The 16,644-nt window shown below is 53.9% G+C and overlaps 1 protein-coding gene and 1 pseudogene across 12 annotated transcripts in view; one reads left to right on the forward strand and one right to left on the reverse strand.

Moving 5' to 3' along the window:
- WDR37 (WD repeat domain 37) overlaps window positions 1-16,644 on the reverse strand; it is an 88,740-nt gene that overhangs the window by 15,810 nt on the left and 56,286 nt on the right. For 10 of the 12 annotated variants that reach the window (XM_077897355.1, XM_077897354.1, XM_077897352.1 and 7 more), the window contains one exon: window positions 14,908-14,968. The exons of the other annotated variants lie outside the window; for them this stretch is intronic. In XM_077897355.1, coding sequence (XP_077753481.1) covers window positions 14,908-14,968 — 61 coding nt within the window. The remainder of the gene's footprint in view (window positions 1-14,907; window positions 14,969-16,644) is intronic. 12 annotated transcript variants of the gene reach the window in all.
- LOC144313260 (ubiquitin-associated protein 1 pseudogene) lies at window positions 6,629-10,267 on the forward strand (annotated as a pseudogene).

Consider the following 16,644-nt stretch of genomic DNA (forward strand, 5'->3'; position numbering starts at 1 on the left):
CAGCGCCCGCGACGTGGCCACCACTGCTGGCCCAGAGGCGGACGGGTGGCTGCGCTGTCGTCCGACCGGGACAGCCTGGGGTGGAGCTGCCCACAGGGCCACCGAAGGAGCGAGCGTAGCCCCCGCCCCCTACGACACCAGTGCGTCCTGAGCCCTCTGTGGACCGGCCACGTGCTCAGTCCTGAGCTAGAGCTGGGAGGTGAGACGTGGGGGCACAGGACAGATCCGGGTCCCAGCCAGGGCACCCCCAACCCGAGGCTGTCAAGCCTCTGCTCAGAGCCCCGGGCCACCGCCCGCGGGGGCCAAACCCCATGGCCGTCAGCAGCGGTGCTCGCTGAGCTCTGGCCCGAGCTGAGCCGGGGGGGACCGTAGAGCACAGGCGCCCCGACGGGCCCAGAGCCCCTCCGTGCCACAGCCAAGGCCGCAAGGAGCAAACACTGAGTCTCTCCTCACCCACGGCCGCCGGGACCCGGCCTCCTGGGGCTCGGGATGCAAGACGCACATCAGCCGCCACACGCAGGGGCCTGGACGCGTTAGGGCCACACCGCCTCCCTTCCTGGGGCCGGTCATCCCAGGGACACAGGTGCCACCGCGCTCCCTCTCCCCATTCCGGTCCACGCCCGATCGCCCCGAGTTAGCCCCCAAACCCCAAGCCTCTGCGCCAGGAGCAAGACCACACCCAGGACGTGCACAGCCGCCCCCGATGCTCCATCCCCCGGAAGGAAATGCGGGGCCTGGGCCGTCGCTCCTGCCAGCGGGACGCTGCTCCCGACCCACCTGCTCACTCACCTAGCGCAGCGCCGTCAGGGGCCGTCCATGCCGTAGGCCCCGCTGGGGCCTCTTCACTCCTCGTTTCTTTTTTTTTTTTTTTTTTAATTTTATTTATTTATGATAGTCACAGAGAGAGACAGAGAGAGAGAGAGGCAGAGACATAGGCAGAGGGAGAAGCAGGCTCCATGCAGGGAGCCTGACGTGGGATTCGACCCTGGGTCTCCAGGATCGCGCCCTGGGCCAAAGGCAGGCGCTAAACCGCTGCGCCACCCAGGGATCCCATCACTCCTCGTTTCTGAATGATACTCCCGAGGAATCCACCCATCAGTTGATGGGTACTCGGGTTGCTTCCACTTTGTCACGATTACGAATAATTTGGCTACAAACACTTGCGTGCAGGCGTTTCTCCAGACCTGGGTTGGTTTTTGTTTTTTTTTGTTTTTTTTTAAGAATTTATTCATTTGGGGATCCCTGGGTGGCTCAGCGGTTTGGTGCCTGCCCTCGGCCCAGGGCATGATCCTGGAGTCTCGGGATCGAGTCCCACGTTGGGCTCCCCACATGGAGCCTGCTTCTCCCTCTGCTGTCTCTGCCTCTCTCTCTCTCTCTCTCTTTCTCTCTCTTCTCTCTCTCTCTCAAATAAATAAATAAATAAATAAATAAATAAATAAATCTTTAAAAAAAAAGAATTTATTCATTTATTCACAAGAGACACACAGAGAGAGGCAGAGACACAGGCAGAGGGAGAAGCAGGCTCCCTGCGGGGACCCCGGTGTGGGACTCGATCCCGGGACCCCGGCCGGGGCCACGACCTGGTCCAGAGGGACCGGACCTGAGTTTTCCAATTCTCGTGGGTGTACACCCAGCCTCAGGATTGCTACGTCAGCCAGTACCCCATCTACCATTCTGAGAAACTGTGGACTGTTCTGCAGAGTGGCTGCATCTCTGTACCTCCCTCCAGTGGGGCACGAGCACCCCACTTTCCCCTACACCCTCACCAGCACCCACTACTTCGATGCAACAGGCAGCCGTCTGTCTTAGCCACTGCAGCCACCTAGTGGGTGTGAGGTGCGAGCTCATGGCAGGTCGAGCTGCATTTCCCTCAACACTAATGATGCTGAGCTTTCCGAGGGCTGATGGGTCGTGAGTCGTAGGTCTCTTTTTGGAAACTATCTATCAGATCCCTTGCCCGCTTTGAACTTGGGTTACCTGCCTTTTTATTGTTGAGTTACAAGGTTCCTTGATATATTCTGGATACTGGTCCCTTCTCAGATAAATCACAAAAACATTTTAAAGGTTTTTCCTCTCGCTCTGTACACAGCTGTTTCACTTTCTTGCTGTCCTTTGAAGCACAAAAGTGTTTGACTGTAAAGAAATCCAATTTATCTATTTTTTTCCCTTTTGCTGCTTATGCTATTCCTTTGAGGTCTAAGAAAGTGGGAATCCTGTCCAGCCCGACGCTAGAGAGATTTAAACTGTGTTTCCTTCTAAGAGTTGTACAGCTTAAGCTCTTACGTGTGGGTAACTGATCCTCTTTGGGTTAATTTTTACATACGGAGTGAGGTAGGGGTGCAGCGTCGCTCCTTGGGAATCCAGACGGCCGATCACGCGCCGAAGAGCGCTCGCCCTCCACTGAATGGTCTTGTCAAAAACCCACTGACCGTAAATGTAAGGAGGGGTGACGAGCTCTCGTGGTTCTGGTGTGGATTCCTCGGGACGTTCTATACACAAGATCACATCTGCAGACACAGAAACCATGTGATTTCTTCCTCCCCAAGATTTATGTCCTCCACTTACTTTTCTTGCTTAATTTCTGGGCTAGAACCTTCGGTACGGTGTTGGACAGAGTGGTGACAATAGTTATTCCATCTTGATCTAAATCTCAGGGACAAGGATTTCAGCCTTTCGCCACGGAGTGGGAGGTTGGCTGCGGGTTGTTCGCAGACGTCCCTCGTTGGGTTGAGAAAGCCGCCTTCCACTCCCGGTCTCTGAGGGTCTCATCAGGAGACAGCGCTGGATTTTGCCCCGTGTTTTCCCCGCATCTCCTGAGAGCACCGTTCAAGGTACTACCCAGTGTCCTTCCATTTCAGCCCGAAGGACCGACGTGTTTCTCGGAGGGCAGGTCTGCTGCAGACAAATCCTCAGTCTGTGTTTATTGGGGGCCACCTAATGCTCTCCTTCGTTTCTGACGGATAATTGGCCTTTCTCGTCTGGCTTCTTGGCGGATGCCTTCTTCCAGCACTTTGAGCAGGTCACCCTGATGCCGATCCAGTTTCCAATCAGAAATCAGCTACTAGGGGCACCTGGGGGGCTCAGTGGTTGAGGGTCTGCCTTGGGCTCAGGACATGATCCCAGGGTCCTACATCTGGCTCCCCGCTCAGCGGGAAGTCTGCTTCTCCCTCTCCCTCTGCCTCTCCCTCTGTTTGTTCTCTCTCCTCTGTCAAGTAAATAAAATCTTAAAAAAAAAAAAAAACTCAGCTATTAATACTATTGAGGATCCCCTGCATGGGATAAGGTGTTTCTCTCTTGCTACGCCCAAGATTCCTTGTCTTTTTTTGACAATTTAAGATGCATCTAGGTACAGATCTCTACGTTTATTTATCCTTAGAGTTCATTGAGACTAACGTTTTTCATGAAATTTGGCAAGTTTGGTCATTCTTTTTTCCAATATTCGTTCAGCCCCCATCTTTCCCTCCTCCCGTGGGATCTCATGGGCACGTTGGTCACCTGATGGTCCCTGAAGATCTGTTTCTTTCACTTCATTCCTATTTCCTTCTATTCCCCAGATGGGATCATCTCAATGGGCCCATCCTCAACTTCCATGATTATTTATTGTCCCAACTCAGACCTGTTGTTAAGTCCTTTGTGTGGTCTGGATCAGGCCTTCTTCCTCCCAAAGACGTCCACATCCTAATCCCGGGGACTCGTGTCGCCTTGGAGAGCAAAGGGACTCTGCATATGTGATTAAGTTAAGGATCTTGAGATGGAGGATTATCTTGACTCCTCTGAATCAGCCCCAGTGCGGTCACTAGGGCTCCCACAAAAGAACCAGAGGACCAGGGTGGGTAATAGAAGATGTCAGGACGGATGCAAGAGGCACAGGCGATGTGGAAGGGAGCCCAGCTCAAGAACGCAGGCCGATGGCAACGCTGCGAAAAGCAGGGGAAAGGCTCTTCCCGGAGGTCTCCAGAAGGAGCACGGCCCCACAAGGATCTCGCTGACTTCAGATTTCTGACTTCAGGACGGCAAGGGAGTACATTTGTGTTGCTTGAAGCCACCATGTTTATTTGTTACAACAGGACCCTAATGAAAGCCCTCTTTCAAAGCGAAATTTTATTTCAGTGATCGTATGTTTCAACTCCACAATTTCCATTTGGTTCCTTCTACAATTTCTATTCCTTTACCGATATTCTGTTTGGTGAGACAGCACTCGCGTCGCCGTACTGCACTTCTTTATGCAGGCTTTCCCACAGTTTGACATCCTTATAATAGCTCATTTAAAGTCGCCGTCTGGGAAGTCAGCATCTGGGCTTCCTCGGGGACACATTCTGCTGCCTGCTTCCCTTCCTGTGTGTGGGCCATACTCCTCTGCTTATTGCATGCCTCGTAAGTTGTCGCACAAAACTAGACATTTTTAAGAAGATGATGTGACAACTCAGTAAACTAGATCCCCCTCCACCACCAGGGCTTACTGTTGCTGCTGTTTGTTAGCTTCATGACCTTCTTGAACTAATTCCATGAAGTCTCTACTCTTTGTCACGTGTGGGCCACGGAAGTCTCCGTGCAGTCAGCCTGGCAGTCGGCTAAGGGGGCCTTCCACAATCTCCTTTGATGCTTTGAACAACCGGGGGGCGCCTGGGGGCGCAGTCAGTTGAGCCTCCGACCCTTGGTTTCAGCTCAGGTCATGATCGCAGGGTCGTGAGATCAAGCTCCGCCTTGGGCTCCCTGCTCATTGGGGAGTCTGCTGGAGATTCTCGGTCTCTCCCTCTGCCCCTCTCTTCCTGCTTACTCCCACTCTAAAATAACTAAATCTTTAAAAAGAGAAAATGCCTTAAACAAGTGAGATCCCCGGCATTTACAGAGGGGCTCCGTGAGCACGGTGGAGGAAGCCTTCGGTGCTCCCCTGGGTACTTTACAGCCCTGGCCTAGCCCTCACTCTGTAGCTGCGCGGAGCCCCGAGGTCGGACAGACACCAACTCCGGTGTCCCCTGGGCACGGAGCTGTGCACGGGCCTGCGGGTGTGTGTGACCTTCCAGACTCCTGGGACAACACTGCAGCCTCCCCAAAGCCCTCTGTGAACATCCACGCCCCCAGCCCCTCAAGATCTCCGGTCAGCTTCTTTGCCTTGCTACGGTCACCTCTGGCGGCCGTGACGTTGAACAACTAACTGACCCAGGGAAAAAGGCTGCTCACAGTGGGCAAGCTGGGGGTCAGGCCAACTGGAGACGAGCCCCAGGAGTGAGGGTTCCCGGGAGGTGCCACTTCTGACAGCTGCCAGGGGGCAGTGCCTGGGGACAGGGCTTCGGGGAGCTCCAGACCCACCCGGCCCCCTCCAGCGGCAGCCAGGCCATACCATGCTGTGCCACTGCCCCTGTGAGGCCACCAGAGAGCTGGGTGATGGCGCGGCTCGGACTGAACCACCACTGGACTGTTTTTACCAGAATTCAGGCACTTTTCCTTGAGCTGCTGCAGCCTCTGGGTATTCTCCAGAGTTCTGAAAAGGCTGACTTTGACCTGACTTTGACGTTTTTGTCAGTGTTCTCAGAGCTTTCACGGAGGAGCCGGTCCACTTCGAAAGCACCTTCAGCAAAGCATCTGCTTCCACGCCCAGTGTTCTGGTTGCTCAGACACGAGGTGGAAGGAAAAGCCTAAGCTTCAACGTCTGTTCCAGAAGTTTCACTGCACATCATTAAACATCTGAGCGCGCCCCTTGGTCCCCCCATAAAGCTTCCCAGTCTTTGTTACCTGCTCCAAAGATCAATTTTCTTCCAGATGAAGAGGCTTTGTCCCCTGTTGAGCATTTTTTGATGAACAGAGATAACTTTTCCTGTCCATTTAGCTATAATAGCTCCAGAACATCTGAGAGCTTGAAAATAGTTAATGGAAAGCCATGCGCGGTGTGTCACTAAAAATGATCCACTAGAAATACGGGTCTCCAAGAGCCCAAGTATAATAAGTGACAGAACTATGTGAGATGACCTTACAGGACACCGGACGACGGAATTTTAAGAAAAAGAAGCAAAATGCATAAGGAGTTAAAGACAAAAAACAAAGCTGTCGTTATTTACAGACGACAACATCTTGTGTGGAGGAAGCCCAAGATAATTCACACCTAAATTATCAGACTTGAAAGGAGCGTGTGTGTAAGTGGAGGGGGCCACGCTGTGCTCACCCGTATTCCTGGGGCAGCCTGGGGGGTGCCGGGAGCGGAGCCCAGCGGCCCTGCTGGGAGGAGAGGAGCGCGGCGCCGACCAGCAGCAGCCCACGGTGTGCGCCCTCCCGTGACCCCGCCAACCCTGCCCCGGGGTCCCGCGGGGCTCCCACCTGGGAGGCTGCCCGTGGCCGGGTTCACGGTGCCGCGGGCCGGGGCGGGGCGCAGGGGGTGTGAGCGCCGGGTGGACGCGGCCCTCGGCCTCCTCGGCGGCTACAAACGTGGCCGGACCGCGCGTGTCACCAGGGCGAGCCTGTGAGCTCCGTGGGGAAGAGGCCACACAGCTCTAACCCTCACACGAGGCTCCAACACATGCCATCCAAGCAATCGCGACCCAAGGGGCACAGTCACAGGGACGCCACGGAGAAGTGTCACGACGTCAAGGCAACGGTCACCTTGAGGGAGAGGAAATAAGACAGGACGACAGGCATGGGTGAGGGCCATGTCCCTGTCCAGGCCCCCTCCCCGGCTCCACATCGCCCTCCGCCTACATCACGCACGGAAGGCCGCCTTCTGAAGACGAACAGCACTTCTAGGAGCTTCGCGTTCCTTCGACTCCAGCTCGTGAATAGGTGGCAAACAGGTGGAGTGGCCGCTGCTGTCGGGCTCCTAGGTGCCCTTTAGGAGAGCCGTGGTTCCTGGGGTGGGGACCTCCCACGCAGCACGTGCACCGTCGCCACTACGCTTTCAATGCCTGCGCGCTGTGGGTTTCTGGTTCTCCCCATCACAATTTTTCTGACTTGTTTCACTCACTGCTCACTGTTGCATTAATTCATCTAGAATCCTATGGAGATTTTTATTGGGATTACATTAAATTTATGGACTAACTTGAGGGCGATTGGTGGTTTTTTGATATTGAGCCTTTTTGCCAAAAATGTGCAATGCCTTTCCATATGTTCAAATTAAAAAAAAAAAGTTCCCCTTCACCCTGTTTTTACATCCCCACCCCTAGTCTGTTCTGCACCTACAAGTTTGTTTTTTGGGGTCTTTTTTATTTTAGATCCTACAGATAAGGCCATACAGTGTCTGTCTTCATCTGACCTATTTCGCTTAGCTGAATGCCCTTGAAATCCATCCATATGGTCACAAATGTCAAGATTTTGTTCTTTTCTGTGACTGAATAAGACTCTGTATCCCCATCTTCTTTATCCATTCACTGGTCCATGGATACATGGGCTGCTCCCCCATATCATGGCTACTGCAAATAATGCTGCTGAGAGCAAAGGGGGCAGATATCTTATTGATCTAGTGTTTTCATATTTTTTAGATAAATATCCAAGCTGGTTGGCTAGGTAATTCTACTTTTAATTTCCTGAGGACCATCCACACTGTTCTCCAGAGGGTCTGCGCCGGCTTGCATTCCTACCAGCAGCGCACGAGGCCCCCCTTTCTCCACATCCTCCCCAGCACCTGTTGTTTCCTGTTGTTGACGTTAGCCACTCCGACAGGTGTGAGGTGATAGCTCATTGTGGCGCTGACCTGCGTTTCCCCGGTGACAAGTGACGTGGAGCATCTTTTCATGTGTCTGCTGGCCATCTGGATGTCTTCTTTGGGAAGATACCTCCTCGAATCATCCACCCATATTTTAATCAGATTGTCTTTTGGCCGCTGAGCTGCATGAGTTCTTTACCCATCTTGGACATTAGCCTCGGATCAGAGACATGATCTGCAAAGATCTCCCCTTCTGCAGGCAGCCTTTCCCTCGGTTGATGGTTTCCTTCGCTGGGCAGCAGCTCTCTAGTTTGATGTCTCATTCATTTGCGGTTTTTGTTGTCTTTGCGTTTGGTGTCAAATCCCAAAAATGTCATCACCAAGACCGACGTTAAGGAGTTTACCTCCTGTATCCTTCTAGGAGTTTTATGGTTTCAGGTCTTACATTCCAGTCTTTCATCCATTTTGAGTGTATCTGTGTGTCTGGTGTGAGAAAGTGGTCGTTTCATCCTTCTGCATGTGGCTGTCCAGTGTCCAGTTTTCCCAGTACCATCGGTAGAAGAGACGGTCTTTTTTCCACTGGATAGTCTTCCTTGCTTTGTCGAAGATGAGCTGACCACAGAGCTGAGGGTCTGTTTCCGGGTTCTCTATTCTGTTCCGTTGATCTATGTGTTTTTGTGCCCGTCCCACACTGTTCTGATTACTCTAACTTTGTAATATGGTTTAAAATCAAGGAGCACAGGCAGCCCGGGTGGCCCAGCGGATTAGCACCGCCTGCAGCCCAGGGTGTGATCCTGGAGACCCGGGATCGGGTCCCGCGTCGGGCTCCCTGCGTGGAGCCTGCTTCTCCCTCTGCCTGTGTCTCTGCCTCTCTCTCTCTCTCTCTGTGTCTCTATGAATAAATAAATAAAATCTTAAAAAAAAAAAAATCGACGCGTACGACAGGCCCACACCCCGAAGTGACACTCAGCCGCTACAGCGGCGATCAGAGAAGTACAATGTGACTTCTCCTTGGAAAAGAAAACTATTGAGTGGGCTGAAGATATTAAGAAAATCCAAGAAGCCTAGCGGGAAGCAGAACGCAAGGTTGAGGAAGTAGAAGCTAAAGTGAATTCTAAGAGTGGCCCAGAGGGTGACAGCAAAATGAGCTTCTCCACGACTCACAGTACAGCCACAGTGCCACATCCTATTAACCCCATCCTTGCCAGCTTACAGCACAACAGCATCCTCACCCCAACTCGGATCAGCAGCAGCGCCACGCAGTAGAAAGTTTTCAGCCCACCCCACGCAAAGGCAGATTTCAATCCTGCTGACTTTGAGTGTGAAGAAGACCCATTTGATAATCTGGAGTTAAAAACTACTGATGAGAAGGAAGAGCTGAGAAACATTCTGGTAGGAACCACTGGACCCATTATGGCTCAGTTATTAGACAACAATTTGCCCAGAGATGGCTCTCGGTCTGTGTTACAGGATGAGGAGGTCCTGGCATCCCTGGAGCGGGCGAGACCTTGGATATCAAACCTCTTCACAAACCTAACGGCTTTATGACCTTCCCACAGTTGGGCAACTGTGAAAAGATGTCTCTGTCTTCTAAAGTGTCCCTCCCCCCCATTCCTGCAGTAACCAATATCAAATCCCTGTCCTTCACCAAACTTGACTCTGATGACAGCAATCAGAAGACAGCCAGGCTGGCGAGCACTTTCCATAGCACATCCTGCCTCCGCAATGGCACCTTCCAGAATTCCCTGAAGCCTTCCGCCCAAAGCAGTGCCAGTGAGCTCAATGGGCATCATACTTTTGGGCTTTCAGCTTTGAACTTAGACAGTGGCACAGAGGTGCCAACCCTGAACCCCTCAGATCTGATCTTCCAGAGGCCTTCCCTCCCTGTCTTGTCTGTGTGCACAGAAGAATCATCACCTCCAAATACAGGTGCCACGGTCACACCTCCTAACTTCTCAACGTCACAAGTGCCCAACGCTCCCAGCTGTCCCCAGGCCTATTCAGAACTGCAGACACTGTCCCCCAGTGAGCAGCAGTGTGTGGAGACAGTGGTCAACACGGGCTGCTCATAGGAGTGTGCCCTGAGAGCCATGAAGAAGAAAGGAGGGAATATTGAACAGATTCTCAACTGTCTCTTTGCACATGGACAGCTTTGTGAGAAGGGCTTCGACCCTCTTTTAGCGGAAGCAGCTCTGGAAACACACCAGTGTTAAGAAAAGATGATGGAATTTTTTCAGTTAATGAGCAAATTTAAGGAAATGGGCTTTGAACTGAAAGACATTGAGGAAGTTCTGCTACTACACAACGATGACCAGGACAATGCTCTCGAACACCTTACGGCTTGGGCAGGAGCCAGCTGAGACCAGGCTCTGTGTAGGCCCTGCCCTGGAATGAACCACCCCTGCAGGAGGCGCTGAGGAGCCCACGTGTGGGGAACCAGAGCGGGGGGGGGGGCACATGTCCCCGTTTTCTTTTGGGGGTGGAAGGTCAGGTGTGGAGACTGTGCTTGCCAGTCTCTGAGCTGGGGAGAAAGTAGGAAAGATTGGGGCATGTGAATGCCTCTAGCGCTGCCCTGGCTTCTTCCATATTAAACGTATTTGTATTTTGAGAAGTGTCCTTCCCACCTCCGCCCTCCAGAGAAACTTCCCTGGTCCTTCTGGAGTCTGTACATCCTCACCTGAAACCTGGCCCAGCTGCCAAAAGGAGGCAGGGAGGAGCAGTGGGAGGGCCAGACTCAGTGCTGCTTTCGGGCTAGATGCTTCCCTCCCCCTGCACCGGTGGACTGAACTCTTAATCCAAGTTGACTGCAATTGGAAGTTTCCTCCAAGGTGGTTTTTTTCTTCTTCTAACAAAGTCTCTTAGTGGTAACATTGGTCCTGCAACATCTCTGAGGTGCAAAGATGCCCTTTCCACGTGGGGTGCTGAGTTTGCCCCTTCTGCTAGGCAGTTACTATGCTTCCCTGGCTCAGCCTGTTCCTTTTGGCTTGGTTTGGACCACAGCCTTCCGCTACCCAGGATTTTAGAGCCCCCTAGCAAACAGTCATCAGTTTAAGAAATCATTGGTCCCTTCCCAGCACACGAGTGGAGGAGAAACAGGCTGCAGTACAGTAGCCCAGCACCGACTCCACCTCAGATCTCTGGAGAACGGCCTCTCCCTCCAGCCCGGCTCTAGGATGACACGAGGAACACCTAGTCATGGAAATCAGTCTCTTTCGTTTGCTCTATATTCTGTTGTACATCGTTAAAGATCTAAATACAAAGGAAAAAAAAATCAAGGAGCATGATGCCTGCAGCTTTGTTCTCTCTCAAGATTGCTTTTGATTTTCGGGGTCTTTTGCGGTCCCATACAAATATCAGGATTTTCTCTAGTTCTGTGAACAAAGGTGCGAGGGGAGCTGCTTGCGTGGCAGTAGCGCTGCCCCTCGCACAAGCTGGGTGGTCACAGCGGCTTCTCCCAAAGCCAAGCTCCCTGCCCCGTGGAGGGGGGGCACCCCGCGCTCAGAAGCCATGAGGCATCACTGGGCCAGAGTGAAACCGCGGAGTGAGGCCCCAGACACGCAGGTGCAAGCGCAACCACAGCAGCTCTCAGGGCGAGGTTGGAGTGTCATCACTGCTGGTGCTGCGACGCACGGGCCCCCGGCCAGACTCACCGTCACGACCCGCCTGTAGGCCCAACGGGACGGGGACGCCGTCACAGTGGGTGGGGAAGCCGAGGGGGGCCACGGTCACGGTGCGCAAGGCAGCAGGACAACGGTGACTCAGCCAGGACGGGGTCTGTCACCTTCCAGGACGGCCCAGAGTGGGGATGACGTCTGTGCCTCCTGTCTCAGGGACGAGGGCCTGGGACGTGCCCACCAGCCTGGAGCAGTGGCACCCACCCCACGGCTCAGAGAGCTGGTGGCCGCGGTCGGGGTGGTGTCTGCCCAGCTCACACACAGGAGTCTGGAAGGAGGACGGGGGACGGGCATCGGGGACAGGCCGCAGGCTCCCACGGCAGTGCCGGGGCTGGGGGGTCAAGAGTCAGGGGCCGGAGGTCGGGGTGGTTGGGGCCAGGGGTAGAGGGTCTGGGGCCAGAGGTCAGGGGCCAGGGTGGGGACCGGGGTCGGGGCAGGGGGCCAGGGCCGGGGGTCGAGGGTTGGGGGCCAGGGGTGGAGAGTTAGGGGCCGGGTTCAGGGGTCAGGGCAGGGGGCCGGGGCCAGGGGTCGGAGGCACTCCAGCTGCCGTGACCAGAGGCCCTCAGGCCCAGCGAGCACCCTGCCTGCCCAGCCGTGCAAGGCCCCAGTGCATGTCCCGAGCGAGGCCGAGCTCTTGGAACCCACAAGCCTCGGTGGAACCTGTGCATATGAAGGGTGCTGCACCCGCTGTTGCACACGCAGTGAAATGCCGCTGCAGCGCCCCACCTGCACGCACGGGTCCCCGCTGCATGGGTGGTGAGCACCCCCAACAGCCTCCCAGCAGGGCCAGGACTGGGACTGGTTCCCGGAGGGTCTGTAAGGAGCGACAGAGCAGCTCACACGGGCAGAATCAGGGCCCCAAAGTGTGCACACCTTGATCCCCGGACTCTGGGAACGTGGGGCAGCCTCCCCGGCGCTGAACGCGACCGATGTGGCAATAGAGGCAGGGAGGGAAAGCCAGTGTTACTCGCACGGACTCCAGAGACATGGAAGGATGATGAGGGAGGCCTAGGGACGTGCCGGTGAGACCGATAAACCCAACAGCTCTGATAAGGTGCACACGCTCTTGAAACGCAAACCATGAACGCTTATTCAGGCACAGACTAATCACCTGACACTCTTTTACCTGTAAAACTTAATTTATAGTGGAAAAATCCCCCCCGACACACACACACACACACACACACACACACACACAAAGCCACAGAAAACTCCAGGCCATGACCTCACTAGCAAACTCAGTAATAGCAACTCTACAAAAAGTCTTCCAGAAAACTGAAAAAGAAGGCTTCCAAACTCATTCTATGAGACTGCATTACCTTAGTGCCAAAACCAGGCAACGGTACAAAAATACAAAGTACAGACCAGTATCTCCCATTGACGTAGACACCAAAACCCTCAACAAAGTAATAGCAAATCAAGCCCAGTGATATAAATAATAATGCATTATGACAAAATAGGGTTTGTCCCAAAAATGCAAGGTTGGTTTAACATTCATATGAATCCATCAATATAGGGGCACCTGGGGGCTCAGTGGTTGAGTGTCTGCCTTCAGCTCAGGGCGTGACCCCGGGGTCCCAGGATCGAGTCCCCCACTGGGCTCCCTGCAGGGAGCCTACTTCTCCCTCTGCCTGTGTCTCTGCCTCTCTCTGTGTGTCTCTCATGAGTAAATAAAATCTTTACAGAAACAAAGAAATAAAAAATAAACTCATCGATATAAAGCATTGTTATCAGCAAACTAAAAAAGAAAAATCATAGATTATCTCAATAAACACATAAAATGGCACTTGGGAGAAAAACCCTTCGACAATCAACGAGGAGTCCCTCCAAGGAAGCAAGCGCATGTGGAAGCACTGCTCACGCGGAAGCTCATGACAAAACACGAGTGTCTTCGCATCAGAAGCAAGACGGGGTGAGGGGCCCACCGGCATCTTCGATGCCGCGCTGGGCTCCCACCAATGCAGCAAGGTGAGGCGAGGAAGTCACAGGATGGCCTGTGCAGAGGGTCCGACGGGATCTACTTAAAACTCTGCTAGAACAAACAGCAGGCAAGTCCGGGAAACCCTGCAGGCTGCAGGATGAATCACAAATGCTCCCGTTTGTGCTTGTTGGAGAGACGCTGTCCTTTCCCTCACCCCCACGGGGTAGCTTCTCCAGACACGGAACTTGGGACTGGGGCTCTGACCTTTCGAGACTTCCGCTCCGCTCTCCTGTGGCCTGCGTGCTTCCCATCACTGCTCCCGTCGGTGGAGTGTGCTTTCTCTAGCTCCTTGCAACATCTGCTCTTTGTCTTTAGTGTCCTCCAGTACTTTTTGTCTGCTTGCTTTTTAAACATTTTACCTTTAAGTAATCTCTACACCCAACAGGGGCTCCAACTCTCAACCCCGAGATCCCCGCCAGAGCCAGCCGGGCCCCATGTCACGTAGTTTTCACTTGACGTGCACAGTCCTGACCTTTTAGCACTTATTCACCTGGGATATTCCCTGAGCTTCCTTGACTTGTGGTTTGGTTTGTGTCATTAATTTTGGAAAAGTCTCAATGATGCATATTTCAAATCTTTCTCCTGCTCCCTTCCCTGTCCCCTTGTGTCACACCTTCTTGCGATTGCCCCACAACGCCAGGGCGTCCTGTTCTGCTTCTTTAACTCTGGTTTCTTGTTGCTTTTCCATCTGGGAAGTTTCTATTGACGAACCGGAAAGCCTTCTTGGGGTTTTGTCCCTCGGCCGGGTCGGGTCTCTCAAAGCATCTGTTCCCATTAGAGGTTCTTGGGCCCAGTACTTCTGCAGGTGCCCCGCTCACCGTCCCCACTGTCCTCCCACGGCGGCCCCGTTACCGCAGCTGCCTCCCACCGCACCCGCACCTGCTGCCACTTCACAGGGGCCTGAGCCCTGGGCGGGGACCTCAAGCACTTCTCGGCCGCCATCCCCTCCGTGGGACAGGCGGTGGCTCCGGGAGGCCTTTATCTCAGGAGCCGATGTCCCTGCTGGAGGCCGCTCGGCTCAGTGGCGAACCCAGAGGCGCTATGCTGCCCACAGCCCCCCAGGCGCGAAGGGGGCCCTCTGATCCTCACCATGGGAGCCTGCCCGTCCTCAGCGCCTGACTCCTGCTGCGCAGCCTCCAGTCCACACGGTGACTCTCGGCCTCTGCCTGTGTCCCCGACCCCGACCTCAAGTCTCTGACGGATCTGAGGGGCCTGGACGGGAGTCTGTCCGCCTTTTTTAGTCATTAAGAAGGAAGACAGGGGGAGGGCAGGACTCCCGGGCTCTTGACGGGTCAGGGCAGAAACCAGAAGTCTCCAGCGGGCCCCTCTGCCGGTGCGCAGCCAGCCCGTAAGGGATGTGGGGTGCACATGGAGCGCACACGGGGCGCGGGCGTCTGTTGCAACGCTCGGCAATGACCAGACAGGGCCTAGGCCCCCACGGCTCTGGTGGACGGGGACAACGATCAGGGCCCACGCTGCGAGTGAACTGCTCCGAGATGCTAGATAATGCAAATCATCCTTTAGCGACAGAAAGCGGATTGGCGGTCCCCGGAGATGGGGCCCGGGGGGCGGAGCGGACGGTGACCGCTGGGGACCTCGTGGCTGAATATGTCACAACCTACCGCACTTTACACTGTATGTGCGCTCGGTGGGCGTCGCGTCAGTTATCCCGCAATGAAGCCGCTGTTAAGAGAAAATCACATCAGCTTCATGTAACACTTAGGGGTTGATTACAGAACATCTACAACTACTTTTGTCCCTGCAAAAGAAAAAATAGACTTTACCCCAAGATTTTTATTCTTCATCTTATTTATCTGGGGGGGGGGGGGGGGGGGGGGGGGAGCCGAGCTGAGCGTGGAGCCTGACCCGGGCAGGGCTCCAGCTCACGACCCCGAAATCAGGACCAAAGCTGAAACCAAGAGTCGGGCGCCCAACGGACTTGAGCCACCTCAGGCGTCCCGATTTTATTTTTATTTATTGAAAATTAATTCAGAGCTACAAGACCTCTGTAACACACATGCACTGTAGAAAAAATGATTATATTTTTTAACAGATATACCACAACTTACCCACCTGGACAAATAAGCGCTGCTTCCACCAAAACACAGACTGTGAGAATAAACGTGCTTGTTCTGGTGTGTGGCCATTTACACAATATGGTTTTTGGACCGTCTCCTGGATTTGAAATTACTTCAGTCCCAATTTATGAGCAGCATAAGAAAGCTACTTTTATTGCTTTATGATCACACCTGGTAAATGAAATGCTTATTGCATTTCCCACTTCAAAGCTGGGATTTCCGAAATGTATTTGAAAACAACACAATTTCGACACCGTGGAACGCTGCCGCCTTTTGACAATTTCCTTGGTGGGTATTTTTTCCGAGAACATTATCTTGGAACAAAATTGGCTTTGTCTTCCCTCCCACGGAACATACACGCTGAGGAATCGGTCATCGCAGAAAAATACAGCTGCGTGTTTGTAAGTGGAAGAGGGACGAGGGCGTGAAGTGAGTAAAATACGGGTAAGCAAGAAGCCCGACCTTGACACGGGCAAAAATCTCTCAGTTCCCCGATTTGATCACCATATGCCCTCACCCACCCTTGCAACAGCTCCTCCTCTTTAGCGTTTTCTGTAGGACGCTTCAACTGCATAACGTAGCCCCGTGAACAGAAGAGCCGTACGACGCCTTACAGACGCGTGGGCTGTGCGTGTGCGAGCTGGCCACCGCCCGCCCGGAGACCACTGTCCACCGCCCACGACGGGGAATTTGTTCTCCCATGTTCCACACACGGGACCTAACTGCGTGGGGCAGGGCTGGCTTGTGCTCCGGGACGGCCCCAGGGCATGAGTCCTCTGTGGCTCTCGGGTCCCCGGCGTCCGCCCCCAGCCTGGGTCAGCTGCTCCTGCGTGCACAGGGCCCACCCACCCCGCTTCACAAGCAGGGTGCCCACAGACCCCTCGGGCAGCGGGGGCCCGGGGCACTCGCACGACCGCTCACGTCATGCTTTCCTGTTTGCTGTCCTATTTTATATCCCAGCCAGTACGTGTAGGTCCCAACAGAACCCACGTCGCAGAGCTTCCTTCCCAAATCTAATAGTTGTGAAATGGCATTTCCATTTTGCCTTAACTTTTTTTTTTTTTTAATTTCTACATTTATTTCATTGTTGACTATCCAAGGTTTCCCCCTGGTGACACACCTAATCACTCCTGCCGCCCAGTCCCGACTCTCTGGTGGGAATGTGGAATTCCGTGGATTACGAACGCGGCCACGACCACCTGCGGTTTGTCATTTCGCCTCTTCGAGGCTGTCCTAGTCCTACACGGCTACGAACCTGTACCCTGAACGTCGCTGAACGTG

The sequence above is a fragment of the Canis aureus genome, chromosome 5 (assembly GCF_053574225.1).
Source record: "Canis aureus isolate CA01 chromosome 5, VMU_Caureus_v.1.0, whole genome shotgun sequence".
Classification (NCBI taxonomy): Eukaryota; Metazoa; Chordata; class Mammalia; order Carnivora; family Canidae; genus Canis; species Canis aureus.